This window comes from Littorina saxatilis, linkage group LG4 (assembly GCF_037325665.1).
Source record: "Littorina saxatilis isolate snail1 linkage group LG4, US_GU_Lsax_2.0, whole genome shotgun sequence".
Lineage (NCBI taxonomy): Eukaryota > Metazoa > Mollusca > Gastropoda > Littorinimorpha > Littorinidae > Littorina > Littorina saxatilis.
Window position 1 is genome coordinate 62,903,130 of NC_090248.1, and position 19,888 is coordinate 62,923,017.

Below are 19,888 nucleotides of genomic sequence, written 5' to 3' on the forward strand. Positions count from 1 at the left end.
GCGCATAAAATGTTTAACTTGCAGCTACCTGAATTGCGTCGTTTATTTCGGAGTGCAAGGAGTGTCCGGCTGTGAATGAAATGTTCAACGTTTTAGAAATCAGTTCTATGAATTCACGGGTGAATACAAGAACACTCAGTGTTGCGATTTTATACGATATTCCTTCCTCGATCACCTCCTGCTCGTCCAGGCAATACTAGATATGTTTCATTTGAAAAAAGGAGAAAAAAAAAGAAGAAGAAGGAAACAGTTAAAGGAGGGTTTGAAGCAGCCTGCATGCAACTGAGGTCAAAAAACAAAAAACAAAACAAAAAAGTTTCATTTGGCGTATGTGTCATTAAGACACACACAAACTGAATACAGAGCGTACATGCACGTAGGCGCGCGCGCACACTTACAAACACACACACACACACACACACACACACACGGGCCAGTACTCGCCAATGCGCACAAACATGTACATTGTAAGGAAGAAGATAAAGGGAGAACAAGTGTGCAAGCACACACCCACAGGGGCGGCCCGAGAGGAGATGAGATGAGAGAGAGAGAGAGGGGGGAGAGAGACTAGACACACAGACAGACAGACAGACATACAGACTGTGAGACAGCTCGCCGGCCTGCTACAGACACACAAACAATATAGACAGTAAATCCCAAACCCGATTCCATACTGGTGGTAAACAAAATCTACCACAACTACACAGTCAATTTAAAAGTAACCAACGTCAGTGAAGCAACCTCTAGTTTTCACTGCCACTGATAATTACACTGGACACATATCTATCTTAAATCTGCCGAAGTCAGGAACCCACTTCGGAACCGCTGCATATAGAGTGCCTCATTAGTTCTGCCATGTCAACGGGCTCTTCTTTTTACATTTAGTCAAGTTTTGACTAAATGTTTTAACATAGAGGGGGAATCGAGACGAGGGTCGTGGTGTATGTGTGTGTGTGCGTGTGTGTGTGTGTGTGTGTGTGTGTGTGTGTGTGTGCGTGTGTGTAGAGCGATTCAGAGTAAACTACTGGACCGATCTTTATGAAATTTGACATGAGAGTTCCTGGATATGATATCCCCAGAATTTTTTTATTTGTTTCGATAATTGTCTTTGATGACGTCATATCCGGCTTTTTGTAAAAGTTGAGGCGGCACTGTCACACCCTCATTTTTTAATAAAATTGATTGAAATTTTGGCCAAGCAATCTTCGACGAAGGCCGGACTTTGGTATTGCATTTCAGCTTAGAGGCTTAAAAATTAATTGATAATTTTTGTCATTAAAAATCTGAAAATTGTAATTAAAATTATTTTTTTATAAAACGATCCAAAAACAATTTCATCTTATTTGTCATTACTTGCTGATTCCAAAAAACATATAAATATGTTATTTTCGGATTAAAAACAAGCTTTGAAAATAAAAAAATATAAAAATTATGATTAAAATTAAATTTCCGAAATCGATTTAAAAACAATTTCATCTTATTCCTTGTCGGTTCCTGATTCCAAAAACATATAGATATGGTATGTTTGGATTAAAAAACACGCTCAGAACAAGCGGTGGAGTCACAGATGATGCTACGAGTATACGGTCTTGCGGAAAAAATGCAGTGCGTTCAGTTTCATTCTGTGAGTTCGACTGAGCTTGACTAAATGTTGTATTTTCGCCTTACGCGACTTGTTTTTTTTTTAGCATGTCTTAATGCAAAAATTTTGGCACGAGCAAGCAAGACAAGAGAGAGAGGGAGGGGGAGGATATGCGTGTGTGCATGGTGTGTGTGTGTGTGTGTGTGTGTGTGTGTGTGTGTGTGTGTGTGTGTGTGTGTGTGACAGATTGTGTAATAAATCTCATCCACTTTCACTTTCCTCTATCCAAAACAGAGCAATATTTTTCAATCATTTATTAGGTTAGTGTAAGTCAGTAATTGCAACTCACATAGACACTACACTGATACATACTGGTTACTATTCAACTTGTAATGACAAGTTTAACACACTCACACACATGCTCATTTTCTCTAACACGTACATGATAAAGTTGAGTAACAGTACACAACAAAAAATGTAGACATTTTGTTCAGTCACATATTTTTCAGAAAAGTACTTTAAATAGTTTTTGGAAGTAACAAACATACTTCATCTTGAAAGTGTACTTTGAATAGATTTTCAAGATAACAAACATCATACATGCACATGTTAATATTTGTGAGGGACTTTGTAAAATGAATTTACATGCATGTTACATGTTCTTGAGAATTAACACTTGCACACACATTGTGTTTAAAACAGATGAGTTTTGTAGTTGCAATTTTCTGTGGTTTGCCTGTCAATATCCGCACACACCCCCAAAAAAATTCCTCTACCCCCTTTCTTTCTTTCTGTATTTGGTGTTTAACGTCGTTTTCAACCACGAAGGTTATATCGCGACGGGGAAAGGGGGGGGGGGGAGATGGGATAGAGCCACTTGTTAATTGTTTCTTGAAGTACTAATCAAACAATTGCTCCAGTGGCTTGCAACGTAGTACAATATATTACCTTACTGGGAGAATGCAAGTTTCCAGTGCAAAGGACTTAACATTTCTTACATACTGCTTGACTAAAATCTTTACAAAATTGACTATATTCTATACAAGAAACACTTAACAAGGGTAAAAGGAGAAACAGAATCCGTTAGTCGCCTCTTACGACATGCTGGGGAGCATCGGGTAAATTCTTCCCCCTAACCCGCGGGGGGGGTAAAAGATTTAGTTGACTGATACAGAGTTGACTGATACAGAGTCTGCAGATATGTCATTAGTGGCAAAATACAGAGTTTATATGTAGCACAGTAGAAACATGTGTTGGTTGTACACACACCAGGTTTTTTATGTTGAGATTAAACTTGTATGCAAGATAATTGCTATAAAGCAAAAATTCACATTTGTACAAAACAGTCTGCAGTGATGTGAACTGCAAAGCACCCTTTGAGAGTCAGTTATATATATATATACGGCTGGATATGGAGTTGCACAAAGCTTAAAGATAATGATATGTCACAGCATCATTTACTTTTGTCTGTTGTGTCTCTTGCTTGTCCACTTTAAAGGCTGATAGGTCGAAGTTCTTGTGAATGTTCGGTGTTGACCTGAATTAAACGGTCCAATAATTTAACCTTTGATTCTTGATTTGGAACCTTAGCAGTCTATCAGTTTTGGATTTCTGACATTTCACATAATTATGTATTCAAGGAATGTCACTTGGATTTACTTTTTTTCTACAAATTTGCCAAAATGGCAGTAAAAGCTTTTTCAGATGTTAAAAGCATTCCTTGGCTTCATCACTCCCCTGCCATGGAAGTAAGGACGACACATCTGCCGAAATGACAGCAAAGTTTTCAGTAATTTGAACGAAGTTTCCAATTCCACTGCCGGCGCCAAGTACATGCCTTGTCCTTGGATAGGGCACACGATAAACATTAAAAAAATCTATATTTTATTTTATTGGTAATGTTATGATGTCTGCTTTTTGGGGAGTAGGGGATAAAGAATCCATTCTCTTCAGAAATCACAACCCTGTTAAGAGTGAGCACACAACAGAGTCAATAAATGACTGTTATTTCAAGTAAATTTCAAGCAGTCATCAACAATACCACAATGTATGTACACAGCTAATCAAGACAAAGACAGTCATCAGTGCACCTTTCCATGGTGTAACAAACAAATTGTGTCCAAGGCTATCTAATAAAACAGAATATTCAATACATTTTTCACAAAACATCGTACTTGTTATTTTTGCCCTACACGCTTACCTTACCTTTTTTCTCACTACATATATATGTACTAGATGATTACCCGCTTCGCCAGGTGGATCGCGAGACGGAGTATGCAGCGTGGCGGTTCGCCGGCTTAGAGCACGTGTTGTCGTGATTGATGCCACACGAAGGAAGGGAGATAAACACGCAAAACACTGGAGAAGATAAGGAAGAGTTACTGGGAATGGATCTACAGAAAAAACAAAATCGGTTCACCGCGCCGCGCTTAGAGCACGTGTTGAAAATTTTCATCGACCAGATTGTGTCCGGGGTCTACCTGAATATGCCCACCAAATTTGAAGCAGATCCATCGAGAACTTTGGCCGTGCATCGCGAAGTGACAGACAGACACACACAAGCCGTACATGTATATATAGATATAGATGTATAATCATGGTGGCAGAATAGACGACATTTTGTAGGCCAACGCTTATCATTTATCAAATAGTTTTCTCTATCTGTGTCACCAAATACTATTCTTACAGGCATACTTTCTCAACAAAAGACTTCAGTTTTCAATCAAGTACATTGTATATATGAAAGCATGTTTTTTCCTGAAAAAACATCCGTTTTCAAACACTTCATCCGTTAAGTAATCTTCCAAGCGCACGAACACTTGAACAAACCATCACAATAATGATGGCTTAGTGTCAATGAAAGAAAATCAATACAGTTAACAAAGAAAACAAAAGAAGCCTCTGTGTTAGCAATTACAACTGGTATCAGACTACATACATGAATGGACAGTGGTAGATCACATTTTGTTGAAAGACACATTGTTCCATAATATTTACAATTCATATGATAAACTGTCATTCTTCAATTCAAAAACATTCACTACATTGACATATGTATGTATATATATATCATGCATCATTTGTTCTAAGTATGAGGGATGATAGATGAACAGAACGCAACTGGGGCGGGGACATAGCTCAGTTGGTAGCGCGCTGGATTTGTATTCAGTTGGCCGCTGTCAGCGTGAGTTCAAACCCCCGTTCGGCGGAAATTTATTTCTCAGAGTCAACTTTGTGTGCAGACTCTCTTCGGTGTCCGAACACCCCCCGTGTACACTACATTGGGGTGTGCACGTTAAAGATCCCACGATTGACAAAAGGGTCTTTCCTGGCAAAATTGCTTAGGCACAGTTAATAATTGTCTACCTATACCCGTGTGACTTGGAATAATAGGCCGTGAAAGGTAAATATGCGCCAAAATGGCTGCAATCTACTGGCCGTATAAAATTTCATCTCACACGGCATCATTGCAGAGCGCCTAGAACTGTACCCACGGAATATGCGCGATATAAGCGTCCTATTGATTGAACTGTTATACATAAATACAGTGTAGAAATACATGTGAGCTAGACATTATAGTTGAACCCCCTTTGACAACCTTATAAAAAAAAACTGTGGGAGTCTTAAAATGGAGGTATATGTTTACATATAACAATGTATGTTATGAACAGGAAATCAAATCAGAAAAAAAGGGTGGGTGGGTGGGGGAGGGGCCCTTAAAAGTGAGGTCCTACTGTAGTGAAAATTCTGTTACAAACAAGAAAAAGAAAAAAAACTGTCCCACATCACTAAGTGACCATCATGCATTGGTATGTGCATGCCTGCATACAAGTTGAATTGACAAACATTTAAACACTCCCTCTTTCTTACATGATACATCTGTGCTTGATCACACACGCGCACACACAAATGCTAAATGCTCCTCCCCCCCCCCCCCCCTCTCTCTCTCTCTCTCTCTCTCTCTCTCTCTCTCTCTCTCTCTCTCTCTCTCTCTCTATGCCGATGTGGAAGCACTCAAGTTGTTTTATTACGCTCACATAATGCCCCATATCAACTTTGCTTCAACACTTTGGGATAACTGCAGTGATGTTCATCTCAAACGACTCAATTCTCTTCATCGCCGTGCTGCAAAACTAATTCTGCATGAGTCAAATAAGCCAACAGATGATAAATTAAAGCTCCTTAATTTCCTTCCCTTGAAAGATCAGTTGACGCTAAACAAGGCTGTCTTTATGTACAAAGTAATTAACAATAATGTTCCTGGATATTTAAAATCACATTTCAGACATGCCACAAAAAGATATGGGTCCCAGAACCTGATTCCCCCCATCCCTCGTCTAGACTTGTATAAGTCAAGTTTAGCCTTCTCAGGAGCATCTCTATGGAATTCCATACCCCTACCCCTCCGAAATGCCTCTTCTGTGAAAACGTTTAGGCGCCAGTTTCATTCCCGCTTAATGGGTAAATAGAACACTTTTCATGTCTGATTTTTTAGTGCTTTTTACATTTAGTCAAGTTATGTTTGTATTTTGATTTGTTCTTTATGTGTAAGTATTGATAATGATATATACATGCGAATGATTGGGACAATTCCTCCCCACATTTGTTTTTTTCCTTTTGTTATTAGTTGTTTTGGATGTTTATATGCAATGCAAACAATGCTGCAATTTCAACACTACATGTTTTTCCCATTTTTGAATGTGTATACAAAACCATAACCCTTTTCTTATTACTATTTACATTATATACGTCTGTAAGTAACAATAACCTTGTCAATTTTACTATCTATATTATGTGCGTCTGTATTAAGTGTTTGTATAAGGGACAGGTTGTAAGATTAGGCTTTGCCTAAAACCTCTATCCTTTGGTAATAAAGTTCAGTTTCAGTTTCAGTTTCAGTTTCTCTCTCTCTCTCTCTCTCTCTCTCTCTCTCTCTCTCTCTCTCTCTCTCTCTCTCTCTCTCTCTCTCTCTCTCTCTCTCTCTCTCTCTCTCTCTCTCTCTCTCTCTCTCTCTCTCTCTCTCTCTCTCTCTCTCTCTCTCTACACACACACACACACACACACACACACACACACACACACACACACACACACACACACACACACACACACACACACACACACACACACACACACACCCTTCAGTCTTTCTCCTTAATTTTGAACATGCAAATACACATTTTCTAGTCTACTGCTGGGAGGAGTCTAGAAAAATGCACAGCATGACAAGCAAAGTCCATCGCAATAAATATGCAATGTGATCTTAGTAAACTGAATGCTGCTCGACTGTGTTGACTCATCATATTGACCCTCCACTCCCTCACACCCCCGTTCCCCCAGCAACCATTTCTCCTTCACAGACCAGTTTCTTTACACTCTTTAAAAGGTAGCTCACTTTCCTATCCATAATGCACAATACTGCAAATGAAAAAGAGAAGAAAAAAAATTTGATTTAAAACTCTTGTCTGTGGTTTTACAATGCTCAGGTAATAAAATCATTGCACATTTGGTTATTCACAAACACACACAAGTACACAAACTATTTAACATAAAATAGCTTCTCCGTGTAAAACTATCTCCTCGCAATATTTGTTGCTTGAAGAAATGGATGATGCATTGAGCAATACCAAGATCCTTGACATTTTATCTAATTTAAAGAGTAGTCTTCTTTGAATTTTCAGGTAACAACCAGGACATTGCGGTTGGTTCATGGGGTTGTTCAAACTACAACACTGGAAAAGTTACTTTTTTTTTTTTTAATTACAGACACAATACTGCCCAACTTGAAATGCAATGCGTCTAACATCTAGGGGAGACAATCTGCATAACATGACCAGCCTTTCTGGGTCTACCTGGCAGTTAAAGTTCTATACAAACATTTTTATTTATAGTTAATAGAAAGCGCGGAGAGCATATGTATTACTGTGGTTCGCGCTATATAAGCTGTCATAATTATTATTATTATACGAATGAATCGATGGGTACACTTCCAACATAGCGCCAAACCGGCTAACTTCCATGCACTATTAAACGAAAGACGTGCAAGATATACGCATCAATAAGGATAGCAATAAGGATAACATTGAGGTATAAGTATTTCCAGCAATGCGATGGGTTTTCAGTGCCGTGGAACAAGTGGCGGGAATCAACATCGATGTTAAATATTGTCGCCATTAACTTGCCTATAAAACCAGTCAATGATTAGTACGTATGCATACGTAATTCAGTAATAGACTAGGTGCTAGTTGTGGATTAGACCCAGGGATCTGAGACTGATTGGATTTGGAGCAATACCGATGTACTGTGTAGGGCAAAAAATACGGTAGTCATAAACTAATGATGATGATTACCCAGGTGACAGAATGACAGAGGCCAGACAGTTTTTTCCTCATTCTAACCACCTTTCACAGGTACAATTTCATCACCTTGTTTAAAGGTACATGCAAGGCTCTAAACTGATATATATCCATGTAAACTTTGCAAACACAGTACCGTAGTCATTAACTACTTTGCACAAAAGCTACCTTGACATCTATCAGACAGTGCAAACAATATCAGTGGTCACACACATACACAATTTAACAGAACTATAAATTGGATAATGATACATGTATTTGAATACATCTGGATGTAGATTCCATTCAAAAATATGCAACCTCTTCACCAAGAGACATAATTTGTTCTGCAAACGAGGTTGCTTTGGGCAAGAAAGATGCAATATTATTTACCATTCAATCACTGATTCAACGATTCACATTCAGATGCAAGATGAGACGATAGGACAAAAGACATCATTGACTTTGCTAACACTGGAGGAAACTGATAATAATATTTTGCTTTTTTAATGTTATAGACTTTTTTTTTTACGGTGGCTTTTGAAAAACAAGTGGGCGTATCTGTTTTCATTAAGATTTTGATTTTAAATTTGAAGAAGGCTGTTTTCTTTAAAATTGTGCATCTCACATCTTCAGTTAAGGCAGCAGTCATGGTATTCATAAACTCAAGCATTTTTAAATCTTTGTTTCCAAATTCAGTTTCACAAATACATGAATTTAATTCCATTTATATTGGTACAAAAAGGAAACTGAGAAACTGCAGTGCTGGAAATGACACAATGATGGGTAAAATTGAAAAGGCAAATTTTTTTCAAAATATTTACCATGTCACTCAAGCACCATTTCCTGCAATTGCTTTTTGAGGGACCTTGAACCACGTGAAGCCCGCTAAAAATAAAGAACAAAAACTGTTAGTAACTTTCTGTTAATCAAGGCAACCATCTTTCTGGGCTAGGTTTTCTCAAAAGTGATTAAGTCAAAGCAGCACACAAAAAGAAACTGAATGACTTGATAATGATATGAGACATAAAAAGACTTAAGTGTTAGCCTATCAGGCTTTTCCTCTCTAAGCACTACATATGCACCAATCTCGATCCAAAACAAATTAGTGCAGAGGACATTTTGATTAACGAATGCATCTTGACTGAAGAACACAACAAAAACGTCATCATCTCCTCAAGGCAAGATTTCAAGTTTGACACACCAGTTATCACCGCTGAACACACAGCCACCACAGAATACGCTGATAACTCAAGATCCCCGGTGGACAGTGTTGGGATTTTCAACGTCAAAAGAAGTTTGAGATTGGAGCGAGGGATCGAACAGGTCCTGATCACCACCCCAACGAATCGGTGAAAAGTCAAAGTTGAATTCCGAATGGTCGGTGGGTTGCATGGGTGTCAAGCACGGTACTGGATGCAGACGCCCGTCAGTGGTCGACACCAGCGCTGAAGACGACAGGCTGCGAAGGGGAGTCACTCCATAGAGCGACCCGGAGTAATAGCCGCTGTCTGTGGTGTGATGGAAGATGCGCGGCATAGTGATGGAACGGATGTCACGTTCTAACGAGTCCGACCCAGACTGGTTGGCAGAGAAAGACGAGGCGCACGAGTCAGTGGACATGGATGAAGGCGAGACGCGTCCGCACGGCCGCATCACAGAGTCCCACTCTTTCGGGGCCTCAGGGACTTGGCTCAAATCCCACACTTTAGGGGCCGGAGGGACCCACTGCTGTTGCTGTAAGTCAAACGCTTTGTCTTCATGTTGAACGCCATCGGTGACCAAGTCCTTGCCGTTGTTCGCGCCCCACTCCTTGTGCACCTCTGCGTGCAGAACGGTGCGTGAGCCACTGAGGGCGGAGTTGGTGAAGCCCTCCACCGCGGTGTGTGAGGTGGGGAGGGGGGCGAGCTGGGGCACGGAGGAGGTCAGGGGTCGCCCCACGCTGGGTAGCGACTTGCTACGAGACCAGCGCTGGTCCGTCGCTGCGTCCAGTCCCAGCTCCAGCTCCGAGTCCCCATCTGTATCGCTGAGGGTGACCGCCACACTGTCTTTGGGGTGAAGGGGGCACACCACACGCCTTCCCCCTCCTCCTCCCCAGCCTTCCCTCTGCTGCTGACACAACAGACACGAAGAGCCGTCCAACGCGCCGAAATCTAGCCCCGACATCTGTGACGGTGGAAAACTGTCGACGCTTCGTGACACAGTCTGTTGAACAGGAGCAGAACCAGGGGGGAGGCTGCTAGAGAGGGAAGACGGGAGAGAGTTCTTCCTGCTGTGGACCAGAGGATTCCCCGTGCTTCTCTGCGGCAAGGTCTGCATGTGGATGACCACATTAGCACTGCTGTTGAGGTCGGCTGTACTCTGGCTGCTCATTTCTGCAGGCAGCAGCGGCAACAAGGGAGTGTCGTGGGATTCGCGGTTGTGTCGTCTTCGCCTCCGAGGTTTGGCCCTGCCCCGCGGAGGGAGGGGTTCAAGCCTATCCTCCAGCCAGTTGGGGTTGTTCTTGAAGTAGTGTCTGGCCTGACCCAACGCCGCCCACAGCTCCTGCCCCGCCTCTGTCTGCTGCCACGCTTCCCCCTCCCCCTCCCCCAAATTCTCCAAAAGTTCCGGCGGCTTATGTTGAGAGTTAGGAGAGTTGGAGGAGAGGTGGGCGCACAAGGCGCTGACTTCTCGCATGAGGCTGAAGGCTGAGGCCGCTTCCAACTGTGGAGGGACGTCACTGAGCCGAGAGTAGTCCATCACCACGGTGACAAACTTCCCAACGCCCAAGCCTTTGCTGCGCTCCACACGAAGTTTCTCTGCTACGTAGTCGACGGCAACGGCAAAGTAGTCCGGCATGATGCGACCGGCCTCCTCTCGGAATCGAACCCGCTTCTTGCTGCAGCGCAGACGAGCCCCCAAGGAGCACACCACCACGATGAAGTCTGCCTCCTGAAACAGACAAGTGCTTTCTTGTAGGTCTGGAGTCTACTTTGGTGTGGTCTTCTTGCTACAAAAAATGTGAAATATGCTGTGCCACTACCACCTGAAGAAAATAGCAAGCTTTAGTTCGTGAAAAGGACGTCTCACAAGGTCGTATCTCTCAAACGGAAAGGTCAAATCACTCAAAATAAGATGTAACGAAAAAACTTCTTCAAGTCACAATTGCATAACTGCGGTCTGTCTTCCAACCAGTCCTCTAAACCACAAGGTAAACCCCCCAGTAAAGAAAGCTCATTATCAAGATGACATACCCGCTGTCTGTCTTCCAGCCAGTCTTCTAAACCTCCTCAAACATGCTACCCCCCCTCCCCCAGTAAAGAAAGCTCATTGTAAAGCCATGATCACAATGTCAAGTCATGATCATGATCACATTGTCAAGATGATAAACCTGCAGTCTGTCTTTCGGCCAGTCTTCTGAACCTCCTCAAACAGGGTTAACTTAAACCCCCCCCCCCCCGAAGTAAAGAAATCTTATTGTCAAGATGACATACCTGCAGCCTGTCTTCCAGCCAGTCCTCCAGGCCGCGCTCCATGATGACGTTTTCCTCAAAGACGTCCAGCGACACCGTCACCCCACACACCTCCATCAGCAGCCCCGACAGCGCCACAACCACCGCCTCGTGCATGGCGCAGTCGTAGGCATACAGCACCAGAACTGACGGCACTGGCTTACTGCCAATGTCTGTCAGACAAGAAATTCACAATGCATTAGCGTTTGGGTTTACTGGAAATAGATGATTTTTTTTAAATAACTCTGTCAGTTGTATGGGTTGTGAAAGAGTGAATACCCTTGCTTTACTTCTGACAAATAACTTCACACATGCTCCTGTCCACCTGTTTCCGACACACCCCTCACCAGTGATTGACCCCTCCAATGTTTGTCCAAGTAAAAAGCAAGAATCATTTTCTTCTATTCGCTTTAATTCATTGGTTTTTACACAAGAAAAAAAATGACATTTCGGATTCATTCTATACTAAATCGCCACCTTGCTATAAAAAAAATCAAGGCGTTCCTGCTAGTATAAAGGAAAACTAGCATCAAAAGCTGAAAGATTTGCCTAACCCAGGCGTGTGCATGTTGAGGTGTTATCAGCCACTGGCAATTCTGGCACAATTCCACAAGCCTCAACAGTTTTCCTCATTCCAACCATCTTTCAAAGGTACAATTTCATCACACGCAAGGCTCTAGGCTGATATCCATATGACAGCATTTTGAGGGCAAATAAACTCACCCAGACTGACAGATCTGTGATGTATTGGCGACTGCTGCTGTGACCCATTGACTGGAGAAATAAAAGAACACAAATTATATTCTTCATTGTTTTGTATCCAATTCTTTCTCTTGATTTACCAAGTCGATATTTAAGTAAAAAGTGTAATTACTACAAGGAACAAGAAGAGCAAACGCTCGATCGAGTCACTTTCGCAGTTCTGAATATTATATGAGGCATCAGATGGACAGGAAGAAATTGCTATTCACAACACAATGCATACCTGAAGAATGAGATTGCATGGATCGAGCAACAAAATATTTACCTTGGCATTAATGAGCTGTGTCACTTTTATAGTTTACGAGAAAAGCCCAACGTTAAGTTGTGTGTTGACGAACAGGAAAGGCTAGTTATCTCCCCTGTGTTTCCGATAACGTTTGTAAAAAGCTACAGATGTAAATAATTTGATGTAAAGAATAATCCTATAAAGTTTGAATCAAATCCGATGAATAGTTTCAGAGATATGATATTTCAATTTTTTTCCTTCAAGACATACCTGTGACCTTGAAAAAGGTCAAAGGTCACCAAAGCAGACGTCAAAGTGTAGAGGTCACTGGGAGTCACGTTCACATAAAATTTGAGCCCGGTCACTTTTATAGTTTCCGAGAAAAGCCCAACGTTAAGTTGTGTGTTGCCGAACAGAAAAGGCTAGTTATCTCCCTTGTTTTTCTGATAACGTTCGTAAAAGGCTACAGATGTAAATACTTTGATGTAAAGAATAATCCTACAAAGTTTCAATCACATCCGATGAACTTTGTCAAAGATATAAAATGTCTAATTTTTCCTTTGACGCTGACCTGTGACCTTGAAAAAGGTCAAAGGTCAACGAAACCATCGTTAAAGTGTAGAGGTCATTGGAGGTCACGACTAAACAAAATATGAGCCCGATCGCTTTGATAGTTTCCGAGAAAAGTCCAACGTTAAGGTGGTGTCTACGGACGGCCGGCCGGCCGGCCGGACGGCCGGCCGGCCGGACAGACTAACACTGACCGATTACATAGAGTCACTTTTTCTCAAGTGACTCAAAAAGGAAAAAGCCAAATGCATATTTTTGTTTTTTTTTAGTGAAATTCAAAGCAAAGTTAAGATCAAACAGTGCTGAACATTTCTAGTACAGAGGACAATCAGAAAATGATCGACTACAGTTACCTTTACACTAAATATGAGCAGCCTCGTTACCCCCCCTGTCTGCAAAGCATGCTATCATTGTATCTGTACTTCTCTCAAAAACTCACTTCGTCTCTCTTCTCAAAAAATCTACAAACTGATTAGCCACAAATGCTTTATATTGACAGCATTTCCTTTGAATCATCGTGACATTTGTATAGAAACTATTTTTTAAACAGCATACATATTTATATTCAGCTCCATACCTTATCAAGAGCGCTGTCACTGTCAGCATTTCCTTTGAATCATTGTGACATATTTATACAAACTTGAAACTATTTTTCACACAGCATATAATATATTTTTTATATATTCAGCTCCATACCTAGTTGAGAACGAACGAATCATGTCGCTTTCAGCATCTCCTTTGAATCATCATGACAATTTTAGACAAACTGGAAACTATGAACAGCATAATATGTTCAGCTCCATACCTAATCGAGAGCGATGTCTCTGTCGACGCAGACGGTAGAGGAGAAAGAAGAGCGCCACAAGACCCACAAGGAGGATAACTCCCAGTGCCGTGCCCACCACTGTCTGCAGCGCCCTCTGGTATTCCTCCGATTCCTGCGACTGCTGAATGATGGGGCCTCCTGCAAAAGAAAAATCAAAACACTAGTAAGTAACGCTTCTGGAATAATAAATGAGGACATTGAATAACTGATGACGGGCACAGTGGCGTGGCGGTAAGACGTCGGCCTCCTAAATGGGAGGTCGTGAGTTCCAATCCCGGTCGCTGCCGCCTGGTGGGTTAAGAGTGGAGATTTTTCCGATCTCCCAGGTCAACTTATGTGCAGACCTGCTTTGTGACTTAACACCCTTCGTGCGTACACGCAAGCACAAGACCCAAGTGCGCACGGAAAAGATCCTGTAATCCATGTCAGAGTTCGGTGGGTTATAGAAACACGAAAATACCCAGCATGCCTCCCCCAAAATCGGCGTATGCTGCCTGAATGGCGGGGTAAAAACGGTCATACAAGTAAAAATCCACTCGTGCTAAAAACATGAGTGAACATGGGAGTCTAAGCCCATGAACAAAGAAGAAGAAGAAGAATAACTGACATGTTTGGCGTGTTTAACAATCAATAGGCCATAAATCATTGAACACACACAGGCTTCAACAGAATCTGTGCTACAATGGACACCCCCCCCCCCCTCTCCTCCCCCCCCCCCCCCCCCCTTAAGAACTCCAAATTCAAGACCTCTGCCCTTGAAGACCTTACTTTTTCATTCTTAGTGTCTGTAAATAAACTTCTATTTTAGATCGGATTATTTTCTTCCGATTTGTTTTCAGTATTTTTATTTATTAGGGAGATTTCTATAGCGCATAACTAAAAGCATTCCAAGGGGGGGGGGGGTTCTACTGTATCAAACTGTTTTGAAAATTAGCCCTGAACATTTTTGGTGATTGTTGGAGCATGTTGCTGACATTTGCCAAATGAACAGTACATGTACTACAAAATTAACACTTTTGACAGAAACACAGAGCAAGGCAACTGATTTTATCGTTTAAGAGATTAGAAAGCCCCCCAGTCTGCAGAAGCTCACACACATTATGACGCAAAAATGTGTGTTGTGTGCAGAGCCTCACACACATTATGACGCAAAAATGTGTGTGAGCTTCTGCACACCTATGTCCTCAATCAGACTCACCATCACAGATCTGTTGATGTCTTCACACCAAATAAGAGCATACTTCAACTTAAAAACACACCACAGTTTGACAGCCGGGCTGCTTTCTGTTGAGAGTGGGAACTTTTTTGTGGAGATATTTTCACTTATGCCAATCTGATAAATGAATTGATCAACAAGACAAAGAAAGCTCCAACAAGGGAGAGAATGCTGCTATGCTGTTGATTTTGTTTACTGTGTCCAAGCACAAGGATGCGCTTGTTTGATTGATACGAAAGTCTGGGCAGGTCTGTGATGCTCACCATGATCATGTACGTGGTAAGGGTGGTAAGGACCTCTCCAAAACTGCTCAACATCAGTCTTAAATCTAGCAGCAACAAATCTCAAAGCATGGCAAATGTGACTTTGCAGCCCCAATAAACAGCTGGACACTGACAGCTGGGTGCAACTTCAAGACTTCTGTCCTCATAGTTGGCCCAGGGCCAACATTTTTCAAACTCAGACAACGGAACCACCCCCCTTAGACACTAACTTTCCAAATGTTCTGTTAATTATTAAGTCTGTAAATGTACCTCCCTTGTTCCACTGTCCTTCGCCTATCAAGCCCCTGTGACCTGGAATAGATTACCTCTGCCTCTCAGACACACAGATTCTCTCACTACATTCAAGACAAATCTCAAAACACACCTCTTTCAGCGCAAGTGATTTTTTTTTTCCCTCCAGCATCTCCCCACCCACCCCATCCCGCCCCACCTCACCCCCTACCTAGTGCCTAAAATAACGTGTATATATATTTTCTGCGCTTTGTGTCAGCACTGTTTGTGTGTGTGTAAATAGTACTGTTGACACGTTTTTATATAGAAGCCTACTGTGGTTCTTGTGCTTAGGCTGTGTATTGGATTGTCATTGTATGCCTGCATTATTAGTTGTCAGTAATTATTACATGTGCTGATTGTTCTCTTTGCCTGCGCGCGTATAGTATGTTGGTTATGTTTGGTCATAGTATGTTTGTTTATGTTTGGTCGTTATCTTTGCCTGTGCGTGTATTGTATGTTTGGTCGTTTTCTTTGCCTGTGCATGTATAGTTTGTTGGTTATGTTTGGTCGGTTTCTTTGCCTGTGCGTGTATAGTATGCTTGGTCGATGTATGTATTGTAAAGCGCTAAGAGTAGACATTTTTCTAGAATAGCGCTATAAAAGTTTGCATTATTATTATTATAATGGATTACTGCCATCTCCAGTATCACGGCACTGGCAATTAATTGCTTTGTACTAAGCTGTTGGGGATGACAGATCATGTATGATCAGCAGTGTTCCGGAGTAGTCCTGTACTTCCATAGAACTTTACCTCCTCAAATACTGACATAGCATCATGTACACGTATCCCCTTACCGTAATGCTTTTGTTTTAAAAACCTCCCAAAATAGAGTATAGCTGCCTATATAAATGGCGGAGTGATTGAAAACGGTTGGATACAGTTCTCACTTGGACAACAGAGTGACTTTCTGTGCAGCTAGTGGCCCTGTAAGTGTTAAGTACAGGCAAGCTCAACAACAACTGTGAACAACTCCTTGTCCTTCTAAGGCAAAAAAAATAAAAATAGTCTGTTTACTGTAACATAGGCAAAAAAATAGGGTCGGTAGGTCGGGATTTTTGTTGTTTTTTTGTTTTGTTTCTCCAAAAATAACTATTCCCAGCGAAGCTGGAGGTATCCCGTGAACGCTATACTGTAATCGATTTGAGAAATGTGCATACCGAATAATACATGATAAAGAAGGATTCTTTGTGCCCGGCTACGTGCTACAGTTGGAGATGGAAGTTCACCAAAAATTGGGACCATACTAACAAAAATACGGTGGGTGCAATAGTCGCCCCCATTTTTTCAGCAAACGCCACCCAAGGCCGTTTTGGACGGGTAGAAATCCCGTAGTTTCCAAGTCTATGGATAAAGCTCGCGTTAGAAGAATACGTCACGGTCGAAAGTCTTTGACGTCAATTAATGCATCATGACGTCATGCCTCCCTGTAGTCTTTCTCTCTCGCGCAGTGTGTGTGTTTGTGTTCATTTTGTGCACATGTGTTAGTGTTACTGTTTGTGTGTGTGTGTGTTTGTGTGTGTGTGTGTATTTGTGTGTGTGTGTGTGTGTGTGTGTGTGTGTGTGCGCACGCGTGCATGAGTCTGTACTCGTATGTGTGTGGTGTGTGTGTGTGTGTATTTGTGTGTGTGTGTGTGTGTGTGTGTGCGCGCGCGTGCATGAGTCTGTACTCGTGTGTGTTTAAGTGTGTGTGTGGGCATAAGTGTATGTGTGTGCGTGTATGTGTGTTTGTTTGTAAAGGTGGGTATGTCCGTCTGTCCATAATTATGTTCGTATGGGTGTGTGTATGAAGTTTTTTGTGAGAGAGTGAGTGAGTGCGTGTGATCATGAGTGAGTGTGAGTATGTGTGTGTCACTGTGTGTGACTTGTGTGCGTGGGTGTGTGTGTGTGTTTGAGAGAGAGAGAGAGTGTGTGTGTGTGTTTGAATGTGTGTGTGCATGAGTTTGTGTGTGTATGAGTGTGTATATGTGTTTGTTTGTAAAGGTGTGTGTGTGTCCGACTGTCTATGTGCGTATTTGTTTGATTGTTTGCTTAACGCCCAGCCGACCACGAAGGGCCATATCAGGGCGGTGCTGCTTTGACATATAACGTGCGCCACACACAAGACAGAAGTCGCAGCACAGGCTTCATGTCTCACCCAGTCACATTATTCTGACACCGGACCAACCAGTCCACTAACCCCATAATGCCAGACGCCAGGCGGAGCAGCCACTAGATTGCCAATTTTAAAGTCTTAGGTATGACCCGGACGGGGTTCGAACCCACGACCTCCCGATCACGGGGCGGACGCCTTACCACAAGGCCAACCGTGCCGGTCTATGTGCGTATAAGTGTGTGTTTTGTGTGTATAAGATTTGTGTGAGTCAATGTGTGTGTGTGTGTGCACGGTGTGTGTGTGTCTGTGGGTGTGTGCGTGCGTACATGCGTGCGTATGTACATGTGTGTGTGTGTGTGTGTGTGTGGGGGGGGTGTCTGTTTGTATAAGAGAGAAAGAGAGAGAGAGAGAGAGAGTGGGTGGGTGGGTGTGTGTTTGTAAAGGTGTGTATATGTCCGTCTGTCTATATGTGCGTATGGGGGTGTGTTTTGTGTGTATGAAGTGTGTGTGAGAGAGTGAGCGAGTGCGTGTGAGTGAGTGTGTATGTGTGTAGCCTACGTGTGTAACTTGGGGTATGTGTGTGAGTGTGTGTGTGTTCGTGTGTGTGTGTGTGTGTTTGAGAGAGAGAGACAGACAGACAGACAGAGAGAGAGACAGAGAAAGAGAGAGAGAGGTTTGTCTTTCGCTGGGGTATGCAGTGCCTTGGCGTTGCACATCTACTTAATTTTAAGTTGTTGTTTTTTCCCCCCAAATGCCAAATAAAAGTCTAGGGTCGCGCGAAAAAATTGTGTCGGTCGGGATACCGTAAACACACTATTTTTTTTGGTTGGCCTAAGCATGCCTACCTGGTGATTTTGTAGTGGAGGTGGAGGAAAAGCCTGTGTCTTTCTCTGCAAATACAAAGTACGAGACATTAGTTTCACAATTAAATATCAAATTTAAATGATGATCGAGCTATCACCTTCAAGTTTAACCACACATTCACTCATCAAAATCCAGCTCATGCATGTAGTAAAAGTCAGTCAACATGAAACAGTTTGTATTGTAATATGTTCCAATTAAAAGGAGAAAAAGAAGAGAGTGCTGGTTAAATCTTCATCTTGATTAACCTGCCACCTAACAATAAACGTACTTTCAAACTTTACAGTAATAATGTGTGATATGTTACACTTTCAGCTGTGTCTGGACCGGCACGGTGGCCTAGTGGTAAGGCGTCCGCCCCGTGATCGGGAGGTCATGGGTTCGAACCCCGGCCGGGTCATACCTAAGACTTTAAAATTGGCAATCTAGTGGCTGCTCCGCCTGGCGTCTGGCATTATGGGGTTAGTGCTAGGACTGGTTGGTCCAGTGTCAGAATAATGTGAATGGGTGAGACATGAAGCCTGTGCTGCGACTTCTGTCTTGTGTGTGGCGCACGTTATATGTCAAAGCAGCACCGCCCTGATATGGCCCTTCGTGGTCAGCTGGGCGTTAAGCAAACAAACAAACAAACAAACAAAAGCTGTGTCTGGAAACAAAGTGTGCTTATGCACCAATATAAACACACATTACAATGTGTGTATCATGTGTGCGTGCATACAGGTGTTACAGTTAATGAGTTATAACAATGAAACAAAAGGTCTCTAAGACGTACCATTTCCACCTTGATCAGCCATGTTTGCTATTTCAGCACTGCAAGTGCAACAGCTCCCAGATATCTCTCCGAGAATTAAAAGTAGACATAAGTCTGAAAAAAAGATGTTCACATCAAATGATCAATCAATGTCATCATTTTAAAGTCTTCAGGTTCATTTCTTATTTATCTGATCATCAAGTGATCAACACTTTCGTGAATTTTTCCATCAAAGTCAACACATGCACAGTGTTAGTGTTACACAATCTTGTATCAAACAGCTTGGGCCTGGTATCCAATACTTCCACTGTTCCACTTCCAGCATGTCCAGACTTTTGGCCTGCACAACGTGTCCCTAACAGAGATGGCTTCTTCTTCTTCTTCTTCAAAATAGTGAGGAAATCCCTGTACAGAGCAACTATTCTCAATTCAGTTGGTGCGCCTAATTTCCCTAAGAGTGAAAGATAAGGTGAATAGTGTACCTATGAAAATAAAAACAGGAGTGGGTTGGTAGGCAAGCTATTACTTTAGCGATTTGCTGTGGCGCCCAAATTCAGGCCCTGGGTGGGGCTAGACTACCTAGCGGAGTAACTGGGCCCCGACGAAACAATACAAACA

General features: G+C 42.3%; 1 protein-coding gene across 1 annotated transcript; it reads right to left on the reverse strand.

The window, feature by feature from the left end:
• Nucleotides 1-1,881: 1,881 nt before the first annotated feature.
• LOC138965326 (interleukin-17 receptor D-like) lies at nt 1,882-19,414 on the reverse strand. The gene is made up of 6 exons (XM_070337458.1): nt 19,292-19,414; nt 18,504-18,548; nt 13,772-13,930; nt 12,132-12,182; nt 11,391-11,581; nt 1,882-10,848 (listed from the first exon to the last, which is right to left on the reverse strand). Exons 1-6 carry the CDS (start codon nt 19,311-19,313, stop codon nt 9,169-9,171), a joined length of 2,148 nt encoding a protein of 715 aa, XP_070193559.1. The 5' UTR covers nt 19,314-19,414; the 3' UTR covers nt 1,882-9,168.
• Between the last annotated feature and the right edge of the window lie 474 nt (nt 19,415-19,888).

What these genes read in the sequence shown, in the direction of transcription:
- LOC138965326 (XM_070337458.1), bottom strand. Translation starts at nt 19,313, where the DNA reads ATGGCTGATCAAGGTGGAAATG. An exon ending in GGCTGATCAAGGTGGAAATG is followed by an intron (nt 18,549 to 19,291) that starts GTACGTCTTAGA and finishes TTGTATTTGCAG; the next exon opens with AGAAAGACACAGGCTTTTCC. An exon ending in GGCTGGAAGACAGGCTGCAG is followed by an intron (nt 10,849 to 11,390) that starts GTATGTCATCTT and finishes TGTCTGTTTCAG; the next exon opens with GAGGCAGACTTCATCGTGGT.